At 44.8% G+C, this 19,268-nt stretch overlaps 1 protein-coding gene across 3 annotated transcripts in view; it reads right to left on the reverse strand.

The window, feature by feature from the left end:
* Fsd1l (fibronectin type III and SPRY domain containing 1 like) overlaps nucleotides 1-18,796 on the reverse strand; it is a 61,269-nt gene extending 42,473 nt beyond the window's left edge. For all 3 annotated transcript variants that reach the window (XM_005076487.4, XM_013118057.3, XM_021230913.2), the window contains exons 1-4: nucleotides 18,655-18,796; nucleotides 4,225-4,320; nucleotides 3,321-3,452; nucleotides 1,236-1,337 (exon numbers count right to left, since the gene is read on the reverse strand). In XM_005076487.4, the coding sequence (XP_005076544.1) occupies nucleotides 1,236-1,337; nucleotides 3,321-3,452; nucleotides 4,225-4,320; nucleotides 18,655-18,669 (345 nt within the window). In that variant the 5' untranslated portion in view covers nucleotides 18,670-18,796. The remainder of the gene's footprint in view (nucleotides 1-1,235; nucleotides 1,338-3,320; nucleotides 3,453-4,224; nucleotides 4,321-18,654) is intronic.
* Nucleotides 18,797-19,268: the final 472 nt, after the last annotated feature.

Genomic DNA, 19,268 nt, shown 5'->3' on the forward strand with positions numbered 1-19,268 from the left:
GTACACTTTAGTTAAAGGTCCTTCTCTGTCCTCAGCATTGCTGACCAGTCTAAAGGACCCTCTCAACCTTCCCTGCAGACTACGATTGAGCTCCATCTGTCTGCTCTTCTCAGTGCTTAAGAGACGACACGCCCTGAGCAGTATCCCAGGGGTGAGCTATTCTAAGTGAGAAAAAGGAAATAAGCCCATTTTCTCTTTCCATCTGTGATCAAATGCAGGCGACATTGTTCCCCTTTCACGGTAGCTTGCAGCGGTCATTCTCAGTCGGTACCATGGGTAGGAAACCATTCTTTCCCTCTTAATCTGACCAGTGCTTAGAAGGAGGTAGATAATTGGCATACTGACTTGGAAATTGTTCTGGTCAGTTCTTTTCATTGGAAGAGCTCAAGGTTTGAATTCAAGGTGATTACAGGAATGTTAATTTTCTGACAAAGGATTCAAGCACTGTTTTGCAAGCCAAGTACTAGTGACAGGAAAAAGCAGAGTCTGTGGAGTCCTGGCTATTTATCTAAGGATCCAGATCTCATCTCAACTTCTTGCATATATTTACTATCAACCAAGCTTCTAGTATTCAAAAACAGTGTGACGCATGTTCTAAAATCCTATCCCATCTGTGCCATTGTGACTTGGTCACTTCGGAGGCCTTCAGATCCAGATCTCATTCTAAGAACAGGAACACGGCAACTTAAACAGCAGAACTTGAAGATAAGGAAGGATGAGAAGAATCACTTGTGGGTTTTAGCCAAGGCTGTTTTGTTGTTGTTTCCAATTATATTAGCCCAACCTAAGGACTTTAATATGAAATATTTAAAAACAGTGTGATTGAGATAATTGGTTTCCCAGCTTTATAACAATTCACCACTGGTCTACTAATTGTACTTCAAAGTTATCCCACACCATCTTTCAGTAACTAAGCATTTGAAGTAGGCCTATAGAGAATTATGATTTGGCTCAAGTCCTGAAGAACCTTTAAAACAAATTGCCAATAGTGATATGACTGAGAAAAGAAGACATTTAAATTGAAAAAAAGAGAACTAAAATAATCAATTTCTAATCCCAAAGATACATACTCTAAAAAGCATGCTTTGAAATAAGTGAACACCTTGTATTTTATTTAGCAAAAACCCCAAGACCTTTTCCATATCAGAAATGGCAAAGCTCTCCTTTAAATACTCCTTCAGTATACTAGCTTGGTGTTTTTTATTTGTCTGTTTATTTCCTTTTGTTTTGTTTACCTTTGAGAATTCTTCAGGTTCCTTTATATCTAATGACCTGGTTGCAAATTCCAGGAGTTCTTCCGAGTTTTCCAGGGCATTGTTACATTGGCTGAGCTGACTCTAGGGAGAGGCACAATACCCAAATCATTAAAATGATCTTTCCTACTGCCAAGCTCAAATAGATGCTATAATAAATTTAAAGAGATCTTAATGGCAATAATTGAATAAATATACATACATCATAGAGCAAATGGAGAAGGATAATTACCATCAGTCATATACATGACAAAATTGCCTCTTTTCTTATCATTTATCCAAAACAGCCTAACTAGGGCTGCCAAGATGGCTTAGTGGATAGAAGCATTTGTGGTCCAAGTCTGATAACATGAACTTGTCCCACAGTGAAAGGTAAAAATTGACTTGAAAAGGTTGTCATTGGACCCACATGCACACATCACCCATAGTCTTAGGCACGAATATTTTAAAAGTTTAGTTACATGCAGATAAAACTATTGAGTACATAATTTAAAACAAAAGGAGAAATAAAGTAATTATAAATAAGTGGTAAGAAATTAACTTAAAGTTTCTTAGAGTAGTCAAAAACTGTGTATAATATAAGCTAAAATATCAGGATAATCTACCCACGGAAAGCAACCTTTGTAATGTAGACTGAATTTCTTGATAATGTTTAACTATATAAGTCTGAGCCAACTTATGTATGACTCAAGTATTAAAAACTATTTTGAACTGTAATTTATACATATAGTTACAGAACAATGAAAAGAACCTACAGTAAAAGGCAAATATAGAATACGAGAAAATATTTCCAAATCATATCTGCCAAGGGTTTCCATCCAGAGCCCAAGGGCTAGGTAAGCAGGTAAGCAGAACCTGTGCCTAACACAGTTACTAAGTAAACAGGAAAAATGAACAAAAATTTCTTTAAGCAAAATACATAGACATTAACAAGCATATAAAAACTGCTCATCTCTCTCTCTAATCACTAGAGAAATGGAAATCAAAACCATAACAAAAACACTGATTCACAGCCAGGCAGACCAGTGTATGCCTTTAACACCAGTACTCAGGATGCAAAGATAGATGATCTCTGTGAGTTTGAGGCCAGCCTGGTCTACAAGTGAGTTTCAGGACAGCTAGATGTACATGTTTAGACCCTGTCTCAAGAAGAAGGGGGAGGAGGAGGAGGGGAAGGAGGAGGAGGGGGAGGAGGAGGGGGAGGAGGAGGAGGAGGGGGAGGAGGAGGAGGAGAAGGAGAAGGAGGAGGAGGAGGAAGAGGAGGAGGAGGAGAAGGAGAAGAAGAAGAAGAAGAAGAAGAAGAAGAAGAAGAAGAAGAAGAAGAAGAAGAAGAAGAAGATGATGATGATTCATACCCTTTTTTACGATGTCTGCCACCAAAAGAAAACAAAACAGGAAACGGATGTTACTAAGAGTGAAGCGACTGGAGTCCCTCACAGCTGGTGAGAAGAACACTACCAGGTGGCTGTCACACGATCAGCGCACTGACCTCTGGGTACACAGCCAAAGAATGAAAGAAGAGTGTCTTCAGATGTATCTGCCTGTTCACACGCTCTGCAGCACTGCTTACACGCCAAAGGTATAAACAGCTCAGGGTCCACAGACAGAAGAACAGGCGAAGATGACGCAGTATATAAAAACCTTTACTCAGCCATTAGGAAACCTTGGCAACGGCCAGAGCATGGGCCAACCTCGGGAACAAACACTATGTTAAAGTTGCAGTCACAAAAGGGCAGATGCTGTACAATTCCACTTTCATGAAACTCTAAGTAATCAAAATAACAGGGCAAAGAGCACAACTGCCAGGAGCAGGGGAAGTGAGGCCTGTTATTTCAGGAGCGAAGAATTTCAGCTTGGTAATAAGAGGGAAAAGATCCTGAATTCTGCTACAACAGTATGAATCAAAAAGCTATATCTTAACATGGCTGATAGTGCATTCTGCATTTAACCACAGTTTTAGAAAATACTAAAGACATTTATGATCCAAGCCATTAAAAGCGCTGATACGGCAACACTCCGGTGCTTGCTTCTAAGGACCCCGCATCGATCAGGCAGCGCACACCTCACCTGTAACTCCTGGGATTTGCGGGTCTGCTCCTGCTTGATGCTGCTGACCATGCTCTCTTTTACGTCGTCTAATATAGAGTACAAACTATCAAATTCTTCATCTAATTCTGAAAGTATGTTGGAAGAATTTTCCTGTTTTAAAAAAACAAAACCAAGACTTTACTCAAGAACCATGCAACATTTGAAAAGCATAAGCAAAGGGAAGAATGGATTCCTATGACAACCTACCTTACTCTACATCAGTGGTCCTCAACCTTCCCAATACTGAGACCTTAATGCGGCTCCTCATGCTGTGGTGACCTCCAAGCATAAAATTGCTTTTGCTGCTACTTCGTAACTTTAACTTTGCTAATGTTATGAATCGTAATACAAGTATCTGATATGCAGGAAATCTGATGTGACCCCTGTGAAGGGTCATCAAACTCCCATGGGGTCACAAGCCACAGTTAGAGAACTACTGGTCTAACAGAAGAATAATAAACTGTAACGTGACCTCAGGTCATAATAAAAGATGATTTGCCCCAGCCCAGGCCATTCCCTCCCACATTCCTCTCCCTACCTGAGCACTGCGCCGCTGAATCCATGCCCACTTCTGTCTGCACCTCCTTCACGTTACATACGGTAAAAGAACGGTTTGTTCCCACTACTCTGAAGAGGCACCGTTGGCTCTTACTTGGAATTAGTGAAGAACAAGACTGTAACACTCACTTGCCAAGGTAATGTCAGCTGTCCTTGCCCCTCAGCACTTGCAGGAATGACACAGGAAGTGATTTACTCTTCCGTCCTTTGAAGCCCCATTCCCAGCTGCATTATGCTATACTCCTAAGTCAGGGCACTGTTATTTAAACTTCAGATGTTACTAGCAATCATTCGGCCATACAGTTATTGACAGAAATGTTCATACCTGAACTCCTTTCAGTGTGTGATTTAGTGTATCGATAAAGTTCTGAATCTCATCGTTCTTATTTGCCAGAGTTGAAATGATTCTTTGTAGAGCTTCCTAGGATTGAAAACAAAAAATTACTTCTCATACAAGACAAGCTTGAATCTCACAACAACCATTGCAAGGTCATCTGTATAAGAGTGCATCACATAATAATGGGAGCAGCATAAAGCCACTCTTGGTTCAAATCTTCCCAAAGCCTATGCTTAACACATGGTAGGCACTGCACATGTCCTGTTTTAACTCATTCCTAGTATGCCATGTAATCACCTCAATACATTTCAGACTGAACATAATCAATTCTATTGTTTATCTTTGTGTGTGAGAGAGAGAAGGTCTTGCCATGTAGTCCTGGCTGGTCTGGAACTCATTATGTAGACCAGGAAGGATGGCCTTGAAGTCAAAGAAATATGCCTGCCTCTGCCTCTGGTTCCTAAGTGCTAGGGTTAAAGGCATGTGCCTGGCTCTATTTCATATCCACACTATTATTTTAGACCACGCAAAGCCATAATGCTTAAGAAAACAGGAGCAGGGCTGGAGAGATGGCTCAGAGGTTAAGAGCACTGACTGCTCTTCCAGAGGTCGAGTTCAATCCCAGCAACCACATGGTGGCTCTAGACCATCCACAATGAGATCTGGTGCCCTCTTCTGGCCTGCAGATGAACATGCAGGCAAAATACTCTGTACATAATAAATAAATAAATCTTTGGTAAAAAAAAAAGAAAACAGGAGCTTCTAATAGAGTATCAAGACATGAAGAAAAAATATTCAACATATTTATTTACAAAAGAGACAAATTTTAGAAATATGAAGAGCTAAACTGCACATCTACAACTAGAATACTATGAGTTACCTGATGAGCTCAGAACCAGAATAACTAAACTATTCAGGCAGCAAACCCTAGATTCTGATAATGATTCCAAGTCAAATAAAATGTGTGGTTCTCTAATCTCCTCATACTCTAGTTCAGTTCTATTAACAAAATTTTCTAAGGCAAATGTGTTCTGTATATAGCCACTGGCCACATGAAGCTCTCTCAAAACAGTTATTTCTCACCTAGAATTAATAATCACTGTCCAGAACTGTGGGACCACAACTGATAAACTACATTTATTGTCCGTCTTTTAGTTTTTTTTCTCATTGGAATACATTAATTGTACAAAATAATGAACTTCAACCTGTCATTTTCAGACATGTGTGTAATGTGCTTTGATGATATATTCCCATTTAGTTCATTTCAATGTATGGAGCGAGCTTTGTGTGACCTGTATTGTCATAGTAGGCAGTACAGCTTAATAAGACCACTAGTAGTTACAGGGAAAAACTCAGTAAAACTCAAATACAAGTACTCTTCCTTATAAACATTCCCAGAAGCATGGGATGCTCTTCTGTGAGTACCTACAAGCATAACTACTAGTAAAGCCAATGACACTTCATAGGATCAAGGTTCTCTTCAGCATATAATTGGACGATGATAAAAAGGTTATACACAAAGTACGTAGGAAGTGAAGAAAGAGGACATCCACGTACATTAAAGAGAATCAAGAACAGTCACAGCAGATCTCACTTCTCTCTCTCACAATCCCTGGTGATGAGGAGGCATCACCATCCTCGGGCTCAACCGATGGGCTCTCTGCTTTCTTCATTTCCGGACACCATTTTTCCCATCCTCATCCTTGTGCTATTTTAAACCCATACAGTGAAGTTGTGCTAGAAAAAGGTCTATGGACACCCAGAGTTAGCTGTCAAACCTGTCCGTGCTCTTCCCAGAACTATCTATACAGATCAGAAAGGCAGGATGCAGCCAGAACTCAGAGGAGAGGCAGGCACAGTTAGGGAGCCATGGTGCTTCTAAAGAGATGTAAAAAGGGGACCGAAGACTCCCATGTATGTGCCAGAGTCAGGCTCTCCAGACATTTAAAGCAAGAAAAGTAATGCACCATCCTCTGGCTGTTTCCAGGCGGTGACAGGGAATAGGACCTGGGTTTTTCTAGTTAACGGACTGCTGTTGCCCCCTCCCCCCCTCGTCTCACGAGGGCAAGAGCTACAGCTTAGTGTGCCAATGTTCCTGAGAGACCCTTGGCTTAAAAGCTGTGCCCCAGAGTGGTATTTCTGGAAGGTGCTGGAATCATTATGTGGAGGCTAGAAGATCACAGGAGTGTGCTCTTGAAGGGAGGGGAAATCTCTTCCTTTCTCTCCGTTGCTCCTCAGCTATGAGGTGAGTTTTCTCTGTCACGTGAACCATGCCGTGATGAGCTGTCCTCTCCACAGGTCCAAAGGCATAAGGGCCAAAGACAGCCAGGGACTGACACCCACAAAACTATGCGCTCAGATACCCTCTTCTAAGATACTGTAGATTAGCACTCCAGCAAGGGGAACCTGAGTTCATCTATCATAAGTAAGAATGTGGAGACTTACCAGCTGCCCAAGTTACTTCTGGAGAGAGACAGTTGGACTCAGTTGCATTCCAAAGCCCATGCTCTCAACCACTTGGGAAAATTATCTCTAAACACGACTCATTTGTGTAATTTGGTACACCCGTACGATGAATTAAATATTCCTTAATATTTGGTTTGTTACATTTTCAGTGGCATAGACAATATCTGGAACTCCATAGTGGAGAGTCGCATTGAACTTAAGCTCTGTTCACTGTCAAGCACATGCAGCAAACCGCAGGGTCACTTAAAGATGCTGAGACTGCACCAGAACAGAGGCAGAGGAGTCTTCAGGAAAAGACGCGCCAGGTCCCAAGGAATGCAGCCCAACAACAAAGTTCGGATATTCATGATCTGTGCGCGCAACAGCGGAAGTGAAAATACGCACAGTGGTGCACAAAGTCTCAGTAACAACTCAGGCTCAAATGCGTCCCTGGTTTCCCTTGACCTAGGAGAAAATCTCTCAGTGAGGACTCAAACTCAAACAATTCCCCGGTTTTCCTTGACCTAGGAGCAAATTTGAAGAGTTTTTACAGCTAGAAGTCTGGGTGCAGATGCATATTGCCTTGGCTATATAAGCTATGAGCTCCAGGGACTTTTTTAATCAAAGGTTTGCTTTTTCTTAAAGCTCCTGTTATTTACTGAGTACAGTCAAACTAAATACTCTAATTTTTATCGTGCCTTCGTAGTAAGTCCTCTACATCAGTAAGAGTTACCCACGTGCTGAAAATTAATAGTCTAACACTGAGTGAGAGGTCAGAACGCAGCCTTTACTGGATGCAGTGTTCTCGTCCTTAGACCAGCAATGACCAACAGATAGTGTGAGCCAATAGTCAGCCACAGCAGAAAAGCAGGAGACACAGGTGAAACTCATTTTGATATTTTACTTAACCTAGTATATCTAAAAGTGTATCCTCTCAACTTACAGTAAATACTCAATCAGTATATAGCCGGGCATGGTAGCACACACCTGTAATCCCTGCTACAGGGTTAACAATTGCAGGGGGCCCTGTTCTAAGAGAGCATAACTGGGGGCTGGAGAGTTGCTCAACAGTTAAGTGAAGCTGTTGCTCTTCAAGGTTCAACGCTGAGCACCCACACGGTGGTCCACAGCCATCTGTAACTCCAGTTCTAAGGGGTCTGGCGCCCTCTTCTGACTCAGCAGGCACTAAGCAAGCACGTGGTGCACACACACATCTGCAGGCAAAAAACTCACACCATACAAAATGAGTAAATCTAATTTTAAAAATTTAAGAGACTATCGACATCTTTAAAATCCAATGTGCATTTTCAGCTTCTAGCATATCTCAATTCAATTAGTCTCATGTGCCTAGAACTGAGGTAATACAACTTTACAAATCTATGCCATACAGGCAGGCCACAATCTCCTTAGAGTAGAAAGAGTTCAACTATTGATACAATTAATCTGTAATTTAAAATAAACAGTCCACACGTTTCCTTGACATCTTTCTTAGATAAGTAGATACTCCTTACGCTTATCCTATACCAGCTTCTTAAACTCTGAGCACCTGTGTGGATAAAAGTTGACATGGTCAAACCAAGTTCCTTTACTACAGCTCCAGAGTCTCACTAATTTCTGAGTTTTATTTGTGTAATTATTACCACTAGAAGATGGAAAGTATATACAGCCATCAGCTCTCCAAAGAAATGGTGTGGATGCAGTGTTCCTCTTAGATCCCAGGAAAACCTGAGAAGTCACCACAAACAAGGGGAAAAATTGATGGAGTCTGCCAGTAAAATGCACACTGCTCACCAATATTTTCATTAGAGAGGAGTTTTAGGATATCACAGAGTAAAACAGAAACTGACAATAGTAAGACCATACCCAGGGACAGCTGTCATGTGAATTATCAAACTCATAGTCCCACCAGGATAATGCCTGTTTTGTATGCTGCTGTTCAATACTTCCAAAAACAGAGTCTTTAGATGACAATATCTTATTTTTACCATTTCCATTCAATTCACTTGAAATTCTTGCTACTATCAGAATAAGAATCAAAGCCCCTTTTCAAACTGTGTTGTTCTGGGAAGGACTGCAGCAGCCTTTCGGGAAAGGTCTACCACTGTGATGCTGGATGGCAGGAACTGTCTAGGACACTACACTTTTACCAGGGAACAGCTGGGGAGAATGGTCCCTAAAGGCTGGTACAGTATTTCTGGAAAATAGGCTTATCCTTTCGAGGCAGAACCTCTCGATTTAACCTGAACACCAGCTCAACGGGAAGGAGGGAACAGCTTTAGCTTACTGGTGATGCTATAACAGCCTCGGGCCAGACTAGGGGGCAAGAGCTCGGCAGCCTGGGCTATGGACCACACAAGCCAGATCTGCAGGGCATTAGAGCTTTTGGATGTAAGAGCGCATTTATTTTCAAAGCTACCGTGATGGGTTCAATGTTTTAAAGACTTATTTTTAGGCATATTTGAGTGTTCTGCCTGACCATAGAGGCCACTTGCCTATGGAGGCCAGAAGAGGTTGTTGGATCCCTTAGAACTGCTGTTACAGTTGTAAGTCACTATGTCAGTGCTAGAGACCATTCCTGTGAGGGTTCATTTTAATGTCAAACTGACACAATATAGAGTCACCTGGAAAGGGATGGGATGAAGGTCTTAGACTGGGCTGGCCTGTGGGCATGTCTGCGGAGTGGAGCGTTACACTGCTGATATTGAGGTGAGGACCCACCCAGTGTGGGAGGTACCATTCCGGGGGGCGGGGTTAGCAGTAAAGAAAGGGAGCTGAGCCTTAGAATACATGATGCACAATTCACTGCTCTCTGCTGGTGATTAGTCAGTCATGTGACAGCTGCTTCCAGTTCCTGCCACCTTGACTGCCCACAATGACAGACTGTGGCTTCAGTAAGCCCTTTCTTAAGTTGCTTTTGTCAAGATCTTTTTAGGACAGCATCGGGAAAGGAATCTAATACAGTTGCTGAGCACATTATAAACTGCAGCGAACACCTAGATCAATAGCAGAAACCAATGTGACATTGGCAGCTGATGCAGATGGAAGGCTGCTCCCGTATTCGTATCCTGAGAGTTCCCCAAGGACACACTGCTCAGAAAAAGGGCCCAGAGTCCCTGAATCTACCTGCCCTTTAGTCTGTCACCATGGAGGCGCTGAGTGACTGCAAAGGACTCTGACCGACAGTTTATACTCAGTGTAATAAATGAGCCCACGTTCCACAGGTAACATTGAGAACTAGATTATGAGAGGCACCAGGGCTTCACCAGTCTGCTCCAAGAATGGGACCTGCTAAACCCTTGGTGGAAGCAACAGAAGCATAGAAGAGCCTGGAGTGCAGTAGCACAGAAAATCAAAATACCCAAGATGAACTGCAACATCTCCAAATGTACTTTAAAATCCCTAAAATAAACTAACGTGAGCTGCTTTGCAAACTTAACCTTAGTGAATGTATCAGACAGACAGACAACAGTTTTCTCTAGGTGACAGAGCCCAGGGAGGAGGTGTACACATGGATCGTATGTGACTACTCTGGAACACACACCAGGAGAGAGCAGACCGAACAGGTGCCAAACCTGCAGTTTCCATTGTTTTGTTTTTTTTTAAGGAGTTTCTAAACGTAAGAGGCAACATGTCAGGGCAGAAATAAATATGTTCTGTACTCAACTACTCCAGTTGCTCTCTCCAGAACATCAAATTTCATAAATAGTTTTGTTTTGTTTTTTCATAACAGGAACACAGACTAACTGACAAAGTGAGGCAGGATCTCCAAGCCTGTGGCCTCACAAATGTGAGCAGCACTGCAGAGAGAGAGCAGGAGAACCAGCGCCCTCAGGCACAAGCCTTTCCTGACCCAGACCATTGAAGACGCTTCCCACTTGAAACCTCACTTCAAGTCCAAACGGCTCTTCTGTCATCCTGGCAGAAGTGCTGGACAGAGGAGACCAGGAGGCCCGGGAGAGGGGTGGGCAAGGCCAGGCTAAGTCCCACTCACCCGAGACCCTCCCGCCTAGTCTCTCCTTCAGAGTCCCGGGCTGGGAAACAGCCTTTTAACACAGGGCTTTCAGATGCCTGGATTCAACCACTGACCCTACATGTCACGTTGTAAGTTGGAAGCTAAGCTGCTGTTATTCACCACTTTGAAATGGCATTGTTCTAACTTATGGGATCCAAGACATCTGATAACTCCAATGCTGAGTCTTAATTTAGCTGCATCCAATAGCAACAACACCAACAACAACACTCTGCCAGCTTGGGCTACTTCATCAAAACCTGCCCAGCGCACCAAACCCTTGATATTGTGATGCATGGACTTCCCCGATTTAGAACAAATGTCCTCAAACCATCAGGCCCCAATTTTGCCTTGTATCACGAAGCATTATCCCTGGTCATGATTAAGAAATACTGACACCTGGCTTTCCCACCAGCAGCTCCTCAGACCCACAGATCCTGAGGCAAATCCCACATCCACATGAGCAACAGTTGAGACACACAGAGCTAGCCTCACTGTGAATACCACAACTAGGGGGCCAATCTACTATTACATTCAAAGAAGCTGTTACTCAGTCAGCACTTCCAATGTCAGGAGTAACTATTAAACTAGTATAAGGGCTTTCAGCAGTTTACAGCTGCACAAAGATTTCAGAAGTTAACCTGACTTAGGTCACACAGTATAAACCAACAGCCACAATTCAAACCCAGGCACTGACTGTCTCATGAGCTTCAGCTTTTACATCACTTTTGACAGGCTGCTGCCACCATTGGGGGCTGGAAGGAATACTGGCAAGGATCTAGTAGCAGAGCAAAGCCATCAGAGAGCCTGGCTGCTGCCACAGTGGAGTCTCTTTCGTCACATCGCACCTTGCTCCTCGTTTGAGTTAGGGAGAGCCCTGAAAACCAGAAAGCCTCATCTGGCAGACGCGCTAAGACACTGAGTCCTAGCAATGGAGCATAGCTACTGCAAACACTAGCAAGAGTGTTGGGTCCAGGCATGATGCAAGACGGCAAGAGAGGACAACACCATGGTCAGGAATCTGGCAATCGTGGAATAACTCAGGAGCAGAGGTGAAGAGTACTGAATGAGATACAGTCTCCACTGAACCAAGCACCAGTAACAGAACCAGGGGAATGGAGCACGCCTCTCTATCCTGAGTTGAGTAGCCTGGGAGTCAGAAGGGAGTCTCCAGCTACGAGGCAGGGCATGTGAGCCTGTGAGAGACTGGAGAGGATTCAACCATGCCGAGAACTGCTCCACCCAGGGGCATCAGAGGGGAGACGAATGACATGAAGCCTGCCCCCTAGGGTACCGGGGGAGAGGCTAAGTAAGCTAAGCACTGAAAAATGCTGCCGAGAACAGTAGTTTCATGTTGAGCTTTCTTTAAGTCTTTATTGTAAATACCCCATAAAGTTTTTTTCTGTCAATGAGTTAAACCACCAAGAGCAGCTGTTCGGGTCTTTAAACAGCAGTACTCAGCCTACCCTTATGCCAAGAATCCCTTCTCTGGCAAACAGCCAGGCTGCCCTCATGGTAGCGTGGCTGTTTTGGATACTTTACAATTACTCTGAGAAGGCTCAGGCCGCAAGTAGCAGTACAAGAGAAGTCAGGGCTCCTGCTCCAGGAGGTCTTACTCTAGCCACAGCCACTTCAGACAACCTGTCCTGGCCCTGGACAGTTTTGTGTCAGGATAACAAGCCTCACTGAGATTCAGATGACCCCACAGCCCGTTTCACTCAAGATGGAAGAGGAGCACCACCTCAGGAACTCAGCAAAGTCTCGTGACTGGCGAAACTGGCAGCTGGTGCAGTGACTGGCATAGGAGCCACCCTTCGTTGTCCACCTCGGCTCTCCTCGCGGGTACAGAGCCAAGCTGTTCCACCCACGGCTTAGCATCCTCATCTCCTGTGTACCCATCTACTGATGATGCTTAAGTAGTCAGTGGAGGAGTGGTTACCACAGTGGCAACACCAAGAAGACGGTGGCGAGTGCAGACAGCAGCAGGAACACAAGTGGCACAAGTAAAGGCAGGAGGTGACAAAGGGGGACAGAGTCAGAGAAGGCAGAAGGCAAGGCAGTGGCCACAGCCCAAACACTGTTCACTTGGGCTTGCCTACGAGTCTCCTTCTGAGCCCGGAAGGCTTGGGGCCTTGGCACGGTAGCTCACGAGCTAAAACACTAGGCACTAAGGGTTCTAGCATCCAAAGGCACTAGACCTGCTTGCTATTTACTGCTGCTGATCTCACTAGCTACTGCTTAGAACTGAGGTTTTTACTGGCCGGGCCACTGGTAATCACAGCCCCAAGACAGTAAGTCTCTGACCTGAACACAGACAGCTACATAGCTCAGGCTTCTAAAGCCTGGGGCTATAAATCTCTAGTTTTCAAGATTTGGAGCTATATGCCCCTGAGTTCTTTGGCTCAGCCCACAAGCCTTGGGCATTCAAGGTCCTAGGCCTATGACAATGGACTCAGTACTTACCTACTCCAGGTGTCCATCTGAATAGAGCAACAAGACCCCTACTGGCATTTTTATAATGCTCTTACTCTAACAAGCAAGCCAGAGGTCAGGGAGACACAAGGAAAATGGAGACAGAGGCACTGAAGTCCTGCCGATAGTAGCAACTGATACAGCCCTTCTGACGGGCAAATACATCACGAACCTTACATGAGCAGTGAACCCATTTCTTCAAATTTATGCCACGTAGTTTATTAAGAATGTAGACAGAGATTTGGCTACAAGAAAGTTCCTTTCAGTATTGTTTATAACCATAAAACACTGGGACCAATATAAACATCCAACAAAAGGGTAGCAATCAAGTTTAATCAAGAATCATATTCATACAAGAGCATTATGCTGACTCATTATTAAATGTTGTAGAATAGTAAGAAACTGGATATATTATATAAAGGCAATTTATAAAGCAGTATGCATAATATGATACCTAATGCTTCAAGGTTATATTTGCATAAAGAGATGATTAGCAAATCAAATGTTGAATGTGGTTATCTTCCAGGTACAGGATTATATGATTTTAGTTTCATTTATGTATAGCTGAAATTTCCTGTAATAAACTTGTATTATTTGTATTTGTAATCTAACATAGGTTAATAGACTGGTTATGCTAACACTTTAAAAAAGAATTACTCCTCAGGCAATATATCAGCATCCAGTCATCCAGATGGACTTTGGGATGCTGTCATGGGGGAGGGACTAAGCCCTGCCCCAGATCATACGACAGACTTTCGAGATCCCCAGTAAAGGGCCTCACCCTCCTTGGAGAATGGAGTGGGGATTGGAGGAGGGATTGGGGGAGGGTTGAAGGGGGGCAGGAGAGGAGGGCAGGGAGAGGGAGCTGGGTTTGACATGTGAAGCAAACTTGTTTCTAATTTAAATTAAATAAAGAATAAAAATAATAATTACTGTATTTAAAAATAAACAATTACATATCAAAATTAGTTCACTATCAGTCAACAGACAGAAGTATCGTATATGAATGCTGAGGCTGGGGAAAGTGGCTGAGTGAAAATATACCAAGGGCTGCTGACAAATCCACCTGCGTCAAAGTATGGCCAGCCCGCTTCAGTCAGTGTGGAATACCCATCACTATGGCGAGCATCCACTCTGTGCTTGCTGCATGAGTAATCCTGTTTACATTCAGCCAAGCATTGCAGAGAAGCATTGTGTTGAAGCCTTAAAAGGAAAAAACACCTGGCTTTATTATCACAAATTTAGAAATTTCCAAGTTCAATTAAAACACAAAGATATCCACATGTGAGTAAGGAGATCACGAACATTCATGTGGTGTTCATTTACACTGCCCTTCACTGTCTGCAGCGCTACTTTTCAGGGGTAAGGTTCCCACCTCACCCTCCCAAAGGAAAAGAAGTAAGGGAGGAGAGAAGCTCCTGCAGTGCAGAGGTCCCATCAGGGACAGCAAGACAGACCAGTTGCCAGACTTTCCTCCAACTTAAGGTCTCACCAGCTATCAGGACTTCGCTATACTTGACAAGTCTCTAAAACAAACCAAACTAGTAAAACTCTGTCTTAAAAGAGTTATTTTCTCTTTAATTATCTGTATGTGTGGGGGGGTGTGCACATGCAGGTGACCAGAGTCTAGAAAAGGGAATCGGATCCCACAGAGTCGAAATCACAGGCGATTGTGAGTTACCTGATATGGGTGCTGGGAACCAAACTCTGGTCCTCTGCAAGAGCTGGAAGAGCCCGGCGGTGGTGGCACACGCCTTTAATCCCAGCACTCGGGAGGCAGAGGCAGGCGGATCTCTGTGAGTTCGAGGCCAGGCTGGACCGACAGCCTCCAAAACAATACAGAGAAACCCTGTCTCGTAAAAAAAAAAAAAAAAAAAAAAAAGGAAGAGCTCTTAATGGCCAAGCCATCTCTCTAGCCCCTAACTGTTAGGGGCTGACATTTTAAATTTCAACTACCTTACTGCTTCATTTAGAATCCTGTATTTAGTATTTAGCTAAGAATTCAGTCCTGAAGGGGAGGAGTGAAAAAGAGTGGACTATGAAAAAAGCACCTGGTTTGAATCCACGCTGCCCTTTGCCTGTGGCTCTGCAAACTATAAAAGCATTTGCTGTGAGAGTTCACGGGAGTCTGACACAGTAACAGATGCAGAACAATACCCAATTTTCATTCTTCCTCACTTTCTCTGGGAAACTATTTTCCTTTTATAAATTGAGAACAACTTACTCTGGAACATGGGTCAACTGGATAATTACAAAGATGTGGGGTGGTCTTTCAACTGTACAGCAGGTATCAGGATACAAGTAAGGACGCCAAGTGCAGATCTCCCGAGTCTAGGCTAACCCTGCAGTACACAGGAGACCTCTGAGTTCCTCCCTGGGTAGAAGAACATGCAGAAACCATCGGAAAAGCAGCTAACAGAGCATGCTTGACATCCTCCCTCTGTCCCTATCCTGCCTATTGCTCTAAGGGCACCTTTCCTGGAAACAGGAACCCTATGAGTATCAGTGATCTGTACCAAAATTTAACTTGCACTACCAATTTCAAAAGGTACCCACGAGGACAACTGTCTTGTTTATTTCAGGGTTTCCTCTGAATGTGCACATTCCGTCAGGTAAAGAAACCCTCGAGATTTAATCTCAGAACCACTTAAGGACATATTCAAAAGGTCTGGGGATCAAACAAAGCCACCTATCCATAACACATCCTGCTCACAAAAGTGTCCCAGACACTCAGGATAAACAAAACCCCTCCATTCATTTCTAGGAGATAATGCTGCCTCTGTATCCTACAGTTTGCCTTATATACCCGCACCAACTGTGTCTTCTTCCTCCACTGAAATAGAACGTCTGTTGCTAACAAAACACTGACATCCAAGTCGTTTCCACAGACAGAAAAGGCAGCTGGTGAAGCTGCCCATGTGCTGACCAGCCTGCAGCTTCTGTGAAACACCCAGTGAAGTCTTTATTGTAAGACTGCCTGAGTCACAACTCTCTGTCCTCTGGCTATTGGTAATTTACAATCGCTTCCGGGCACCACCTGCTGGAATAATTTCTGAAAAGATACACAAGTAGAAAACACACCTTAAGGTTAAAGAAGGCTAGGTGGATTTGAAAAGGAAAAGGTTATTTTGAGGTTGAGCTTATGAGATTAACAAAAGCTAACAGTAATACTGTTAGGTGGTTTTCTAGAAATGAACACATGTTCATAACTCTTAAAGAGAGTCCTCGGTTGTTTGTGTTTTATAGATGAAGAAATGGAGACTAATGGCAAATTATCCAAGCTATTATAGCTCGTAAGCAGTATAACCAGAGAACTGGCTCTTCTTAAATAACTCACAACCTAAGTCCCAAGGACTTCCTTGCCAATTACAGCATGTAACCATTTCGTCTACTGACTGGGGTATATTCTCTGCTGCCATTTTAATATGTACATTCTATAAGAGGAAACAGTATCTTAATCTCGTGGTATGGATGCACTACTCTCTTGTGTAACAGACAGGAATATCCAGCTTAGTTCATTACTATTTGAGACAAGTAACTTATTCTACAGCAATTCATAAGGAAAGGAAGCTCAGGCTGGCAGCGGGAGCTACAAGCATTAACCCTGGATATCCACTGTAAGCTGTAAAACAAATTCTCTTCATTAGAAAGACCACCTGATACCTCCAATGAAGTGCAACATACTTTTAATATTGAATAGTTGACTTTTAGAGTTATTTCCAATAAGATGCATCAGCAGTTATAAAAAAAAAACCAAAACAGCTAATTCTTTACTGCCTGTGGGGAAACTACATATGGTACCCTACGGGTGCACAAATGCATTGTCTGAAATGGGAACAGCCTGGTTCCAACCTTAGCTTACTGGCACGAACTCTTGATTCCTCAGTGTCCCCTGATAAGATGATCTACACTGAAATCCTTTTTTAGTATTTTACCATGCATGGACTATTTAAGTATGGAATATTCACAAAATTTAAAATACTGTTTTCATAATGCAATGTTTTACCCAGTTTTTATAATACTGTACAATTTTCTCCCTTCTAGAGGATGGACGATCAAAGACACTGGTGGGTGACTTGCTCTGTACACACAGCTAGGAAATACACTGTACCCTGCGGCTCACCTTTCTGGATTCCCAAGCCGCTTGCTCTTCCAGTTAACCTTTGTAAATGTCCACTCAGATACCACACGCCTGCTCTCTAACGAGCTGTACGATATCTCACACGCTTAGGCGGAGAACGTTTTAAACTTACACATACTCAGAATACATGCAACTTTTAATATGCTATAATAATATCTTTAGAAGGTATCATAGTACTTGTTCCGGAGATGATACCTCCAAATGGGTTTCAAGACAGGCACACACAATGGAATAGTGCACGTTTCTGCTAAATACCGCAACAGTGAACGCTTGATGCATTGTATAATTAATGCCCCACATCCCTGGCAGGTGAATCCAGCTCGAAATTGCACAGTTGCTCTATAAGCCTTTTCTGCCTTTTCTGCACTTCCTATTCAATGATAAAAAAAGAACGGCCTCTTAAATGTGCTGTGTCCAAATTCTGAACCCCCAAATCACCAAGAGGCACATTTCGATGTATCAAATGAGTCCTTGTTTTTCCTGCTACATTATTAATAACACTTTTTTTCTTTCCTATACCGGAGTATATTGCAATTACACTATAACATAACAAAGAGAGTAGGGTGGTTTATTTTTTTTTCTATACAGAGATTACGACTGAATGTTAAAATTTCAACTGCAATTGTATTCAATACACTGGCTATATCCTTCGAGTATTTTTCTTAATCAAAAAAGGCTACTCTGCAGATCTTTCCTTAAGTTGCTCTCCAAGTGTTAAAACATTCCTCAAGACCCCTGGGTGGGTCACTGTGACCAGCTACACCAACTGGAGGATGAGGGTGGGGCGGCTGACAACTGTCTGTCTTTCTTTCTTTTTTTTTTTTTTCCTTCTTTTTCCCCTCAATTCGGCGAACACTGAGATCGGCTTATAAACAAGCCACGAGCGAGGCCGTGGGCAGCGGTACAAAAGGAGATTCGGTCCCCGGACCTACAGAGCAGGGGCCGGGCTGAATTCAGACTCGGTGGAAGGAAAAAGGACACCGACCGGGGCGCCAGCGGGGCGGCGCCCACGCGAGACGGAGGAGCCAGGGTCCTCGCGGCAGGCAGCCGCGGGGAGACCCAGCCTCGGGGCGCGCTGCGGGCTGCACGGGGCAGAGCAGGGCCCGGCGGCCGCAGAGGGCGGCGGGGACCTCGACGCCGCTTGCGGTTTCCTCCCCGCAGTCCCCGTCCGGAGCCAAAGGCTGGGCAGAGACCGGACTGGGTCCCGGGCGCGGCCCCCCGCACCCCGCGGGCCCTCGGTCGGGTCCGGCCGGGTGGGGCCGGGTGGAGTCGGGTGGGTTCCAGGCCCGGGCCGCGCCCTCCGCCGCCGAGCCCCGCGCGCCCCGCCCACCCGGGCGAGCCCCCCACTTACTTTCTGCGAGTCCATGGCGATCCGGGTGCAACCTGTCGCCGGAACCGAGAGAGGAGGAGCCTGAAGAGCCTTCGAGACCCGCTAGCTCGGCCGCCGCCTGCCCGGTCCCGTCCCGCAGAGGTCCCGCCCGTCCGCGCCCAGCCCGCGCGCGCGCGCCGCTGCCGCCGCCGAGCCGCGGTTGCCAGGGTGAAAGGGCGGCTCGCGGGAGGGAGGGGATGGGTCGAGCGCGCCGCCACGCATGCGCGAGCGTGCGAGCGTGCGCCCGGGCATCCGCACCCGCTCCCGCGGAGGCCAGAACGCCGCCGATGCGCTTGTGTTCCTTCCTGCTGCCGCGGCCTCTTTCCTGGCGTCCCTGTTCCCATGCCCTCGCTGCTGCGGTCTGGGCGACGAGCCGTTGGGAACCCGGCAGCCAGGCCTGTGCGGAGGGTCCAGGGGCTAGCGCTCTGCCCAGGATGCTCCACGCACCCCACCCGCAGCATCTCTCCGCTTAGCCTGGGAGGGGCTGTCCCCATAGGGGAGGCCAGCTCTCCTCCGGCGGGAGGAAATGTGCAGAAGGGTCTTGAGCATGGTGGAAACCTGAAAGGGGCCCCAGGACAAGGGGTAGGAGGAAGTTA

Source organism: Mesocricetus auratus, unplaced genomic scaffold (assembly GCF_017639785.1).
Source record: "Mesocricetus auratus isolate SY011 unplaced genomic scaffold, BCM_Maur_2.0 Super-Scaffold_6730, whole genome shotgun sequence".
NCBI classification, from domain to species: domain Eukaryota; kingdom Metazoa; phylum Chordata; class Mammalia; order Rodentia; family Cricetidae; genus Mesocricetus; species Mesocricetus auratus.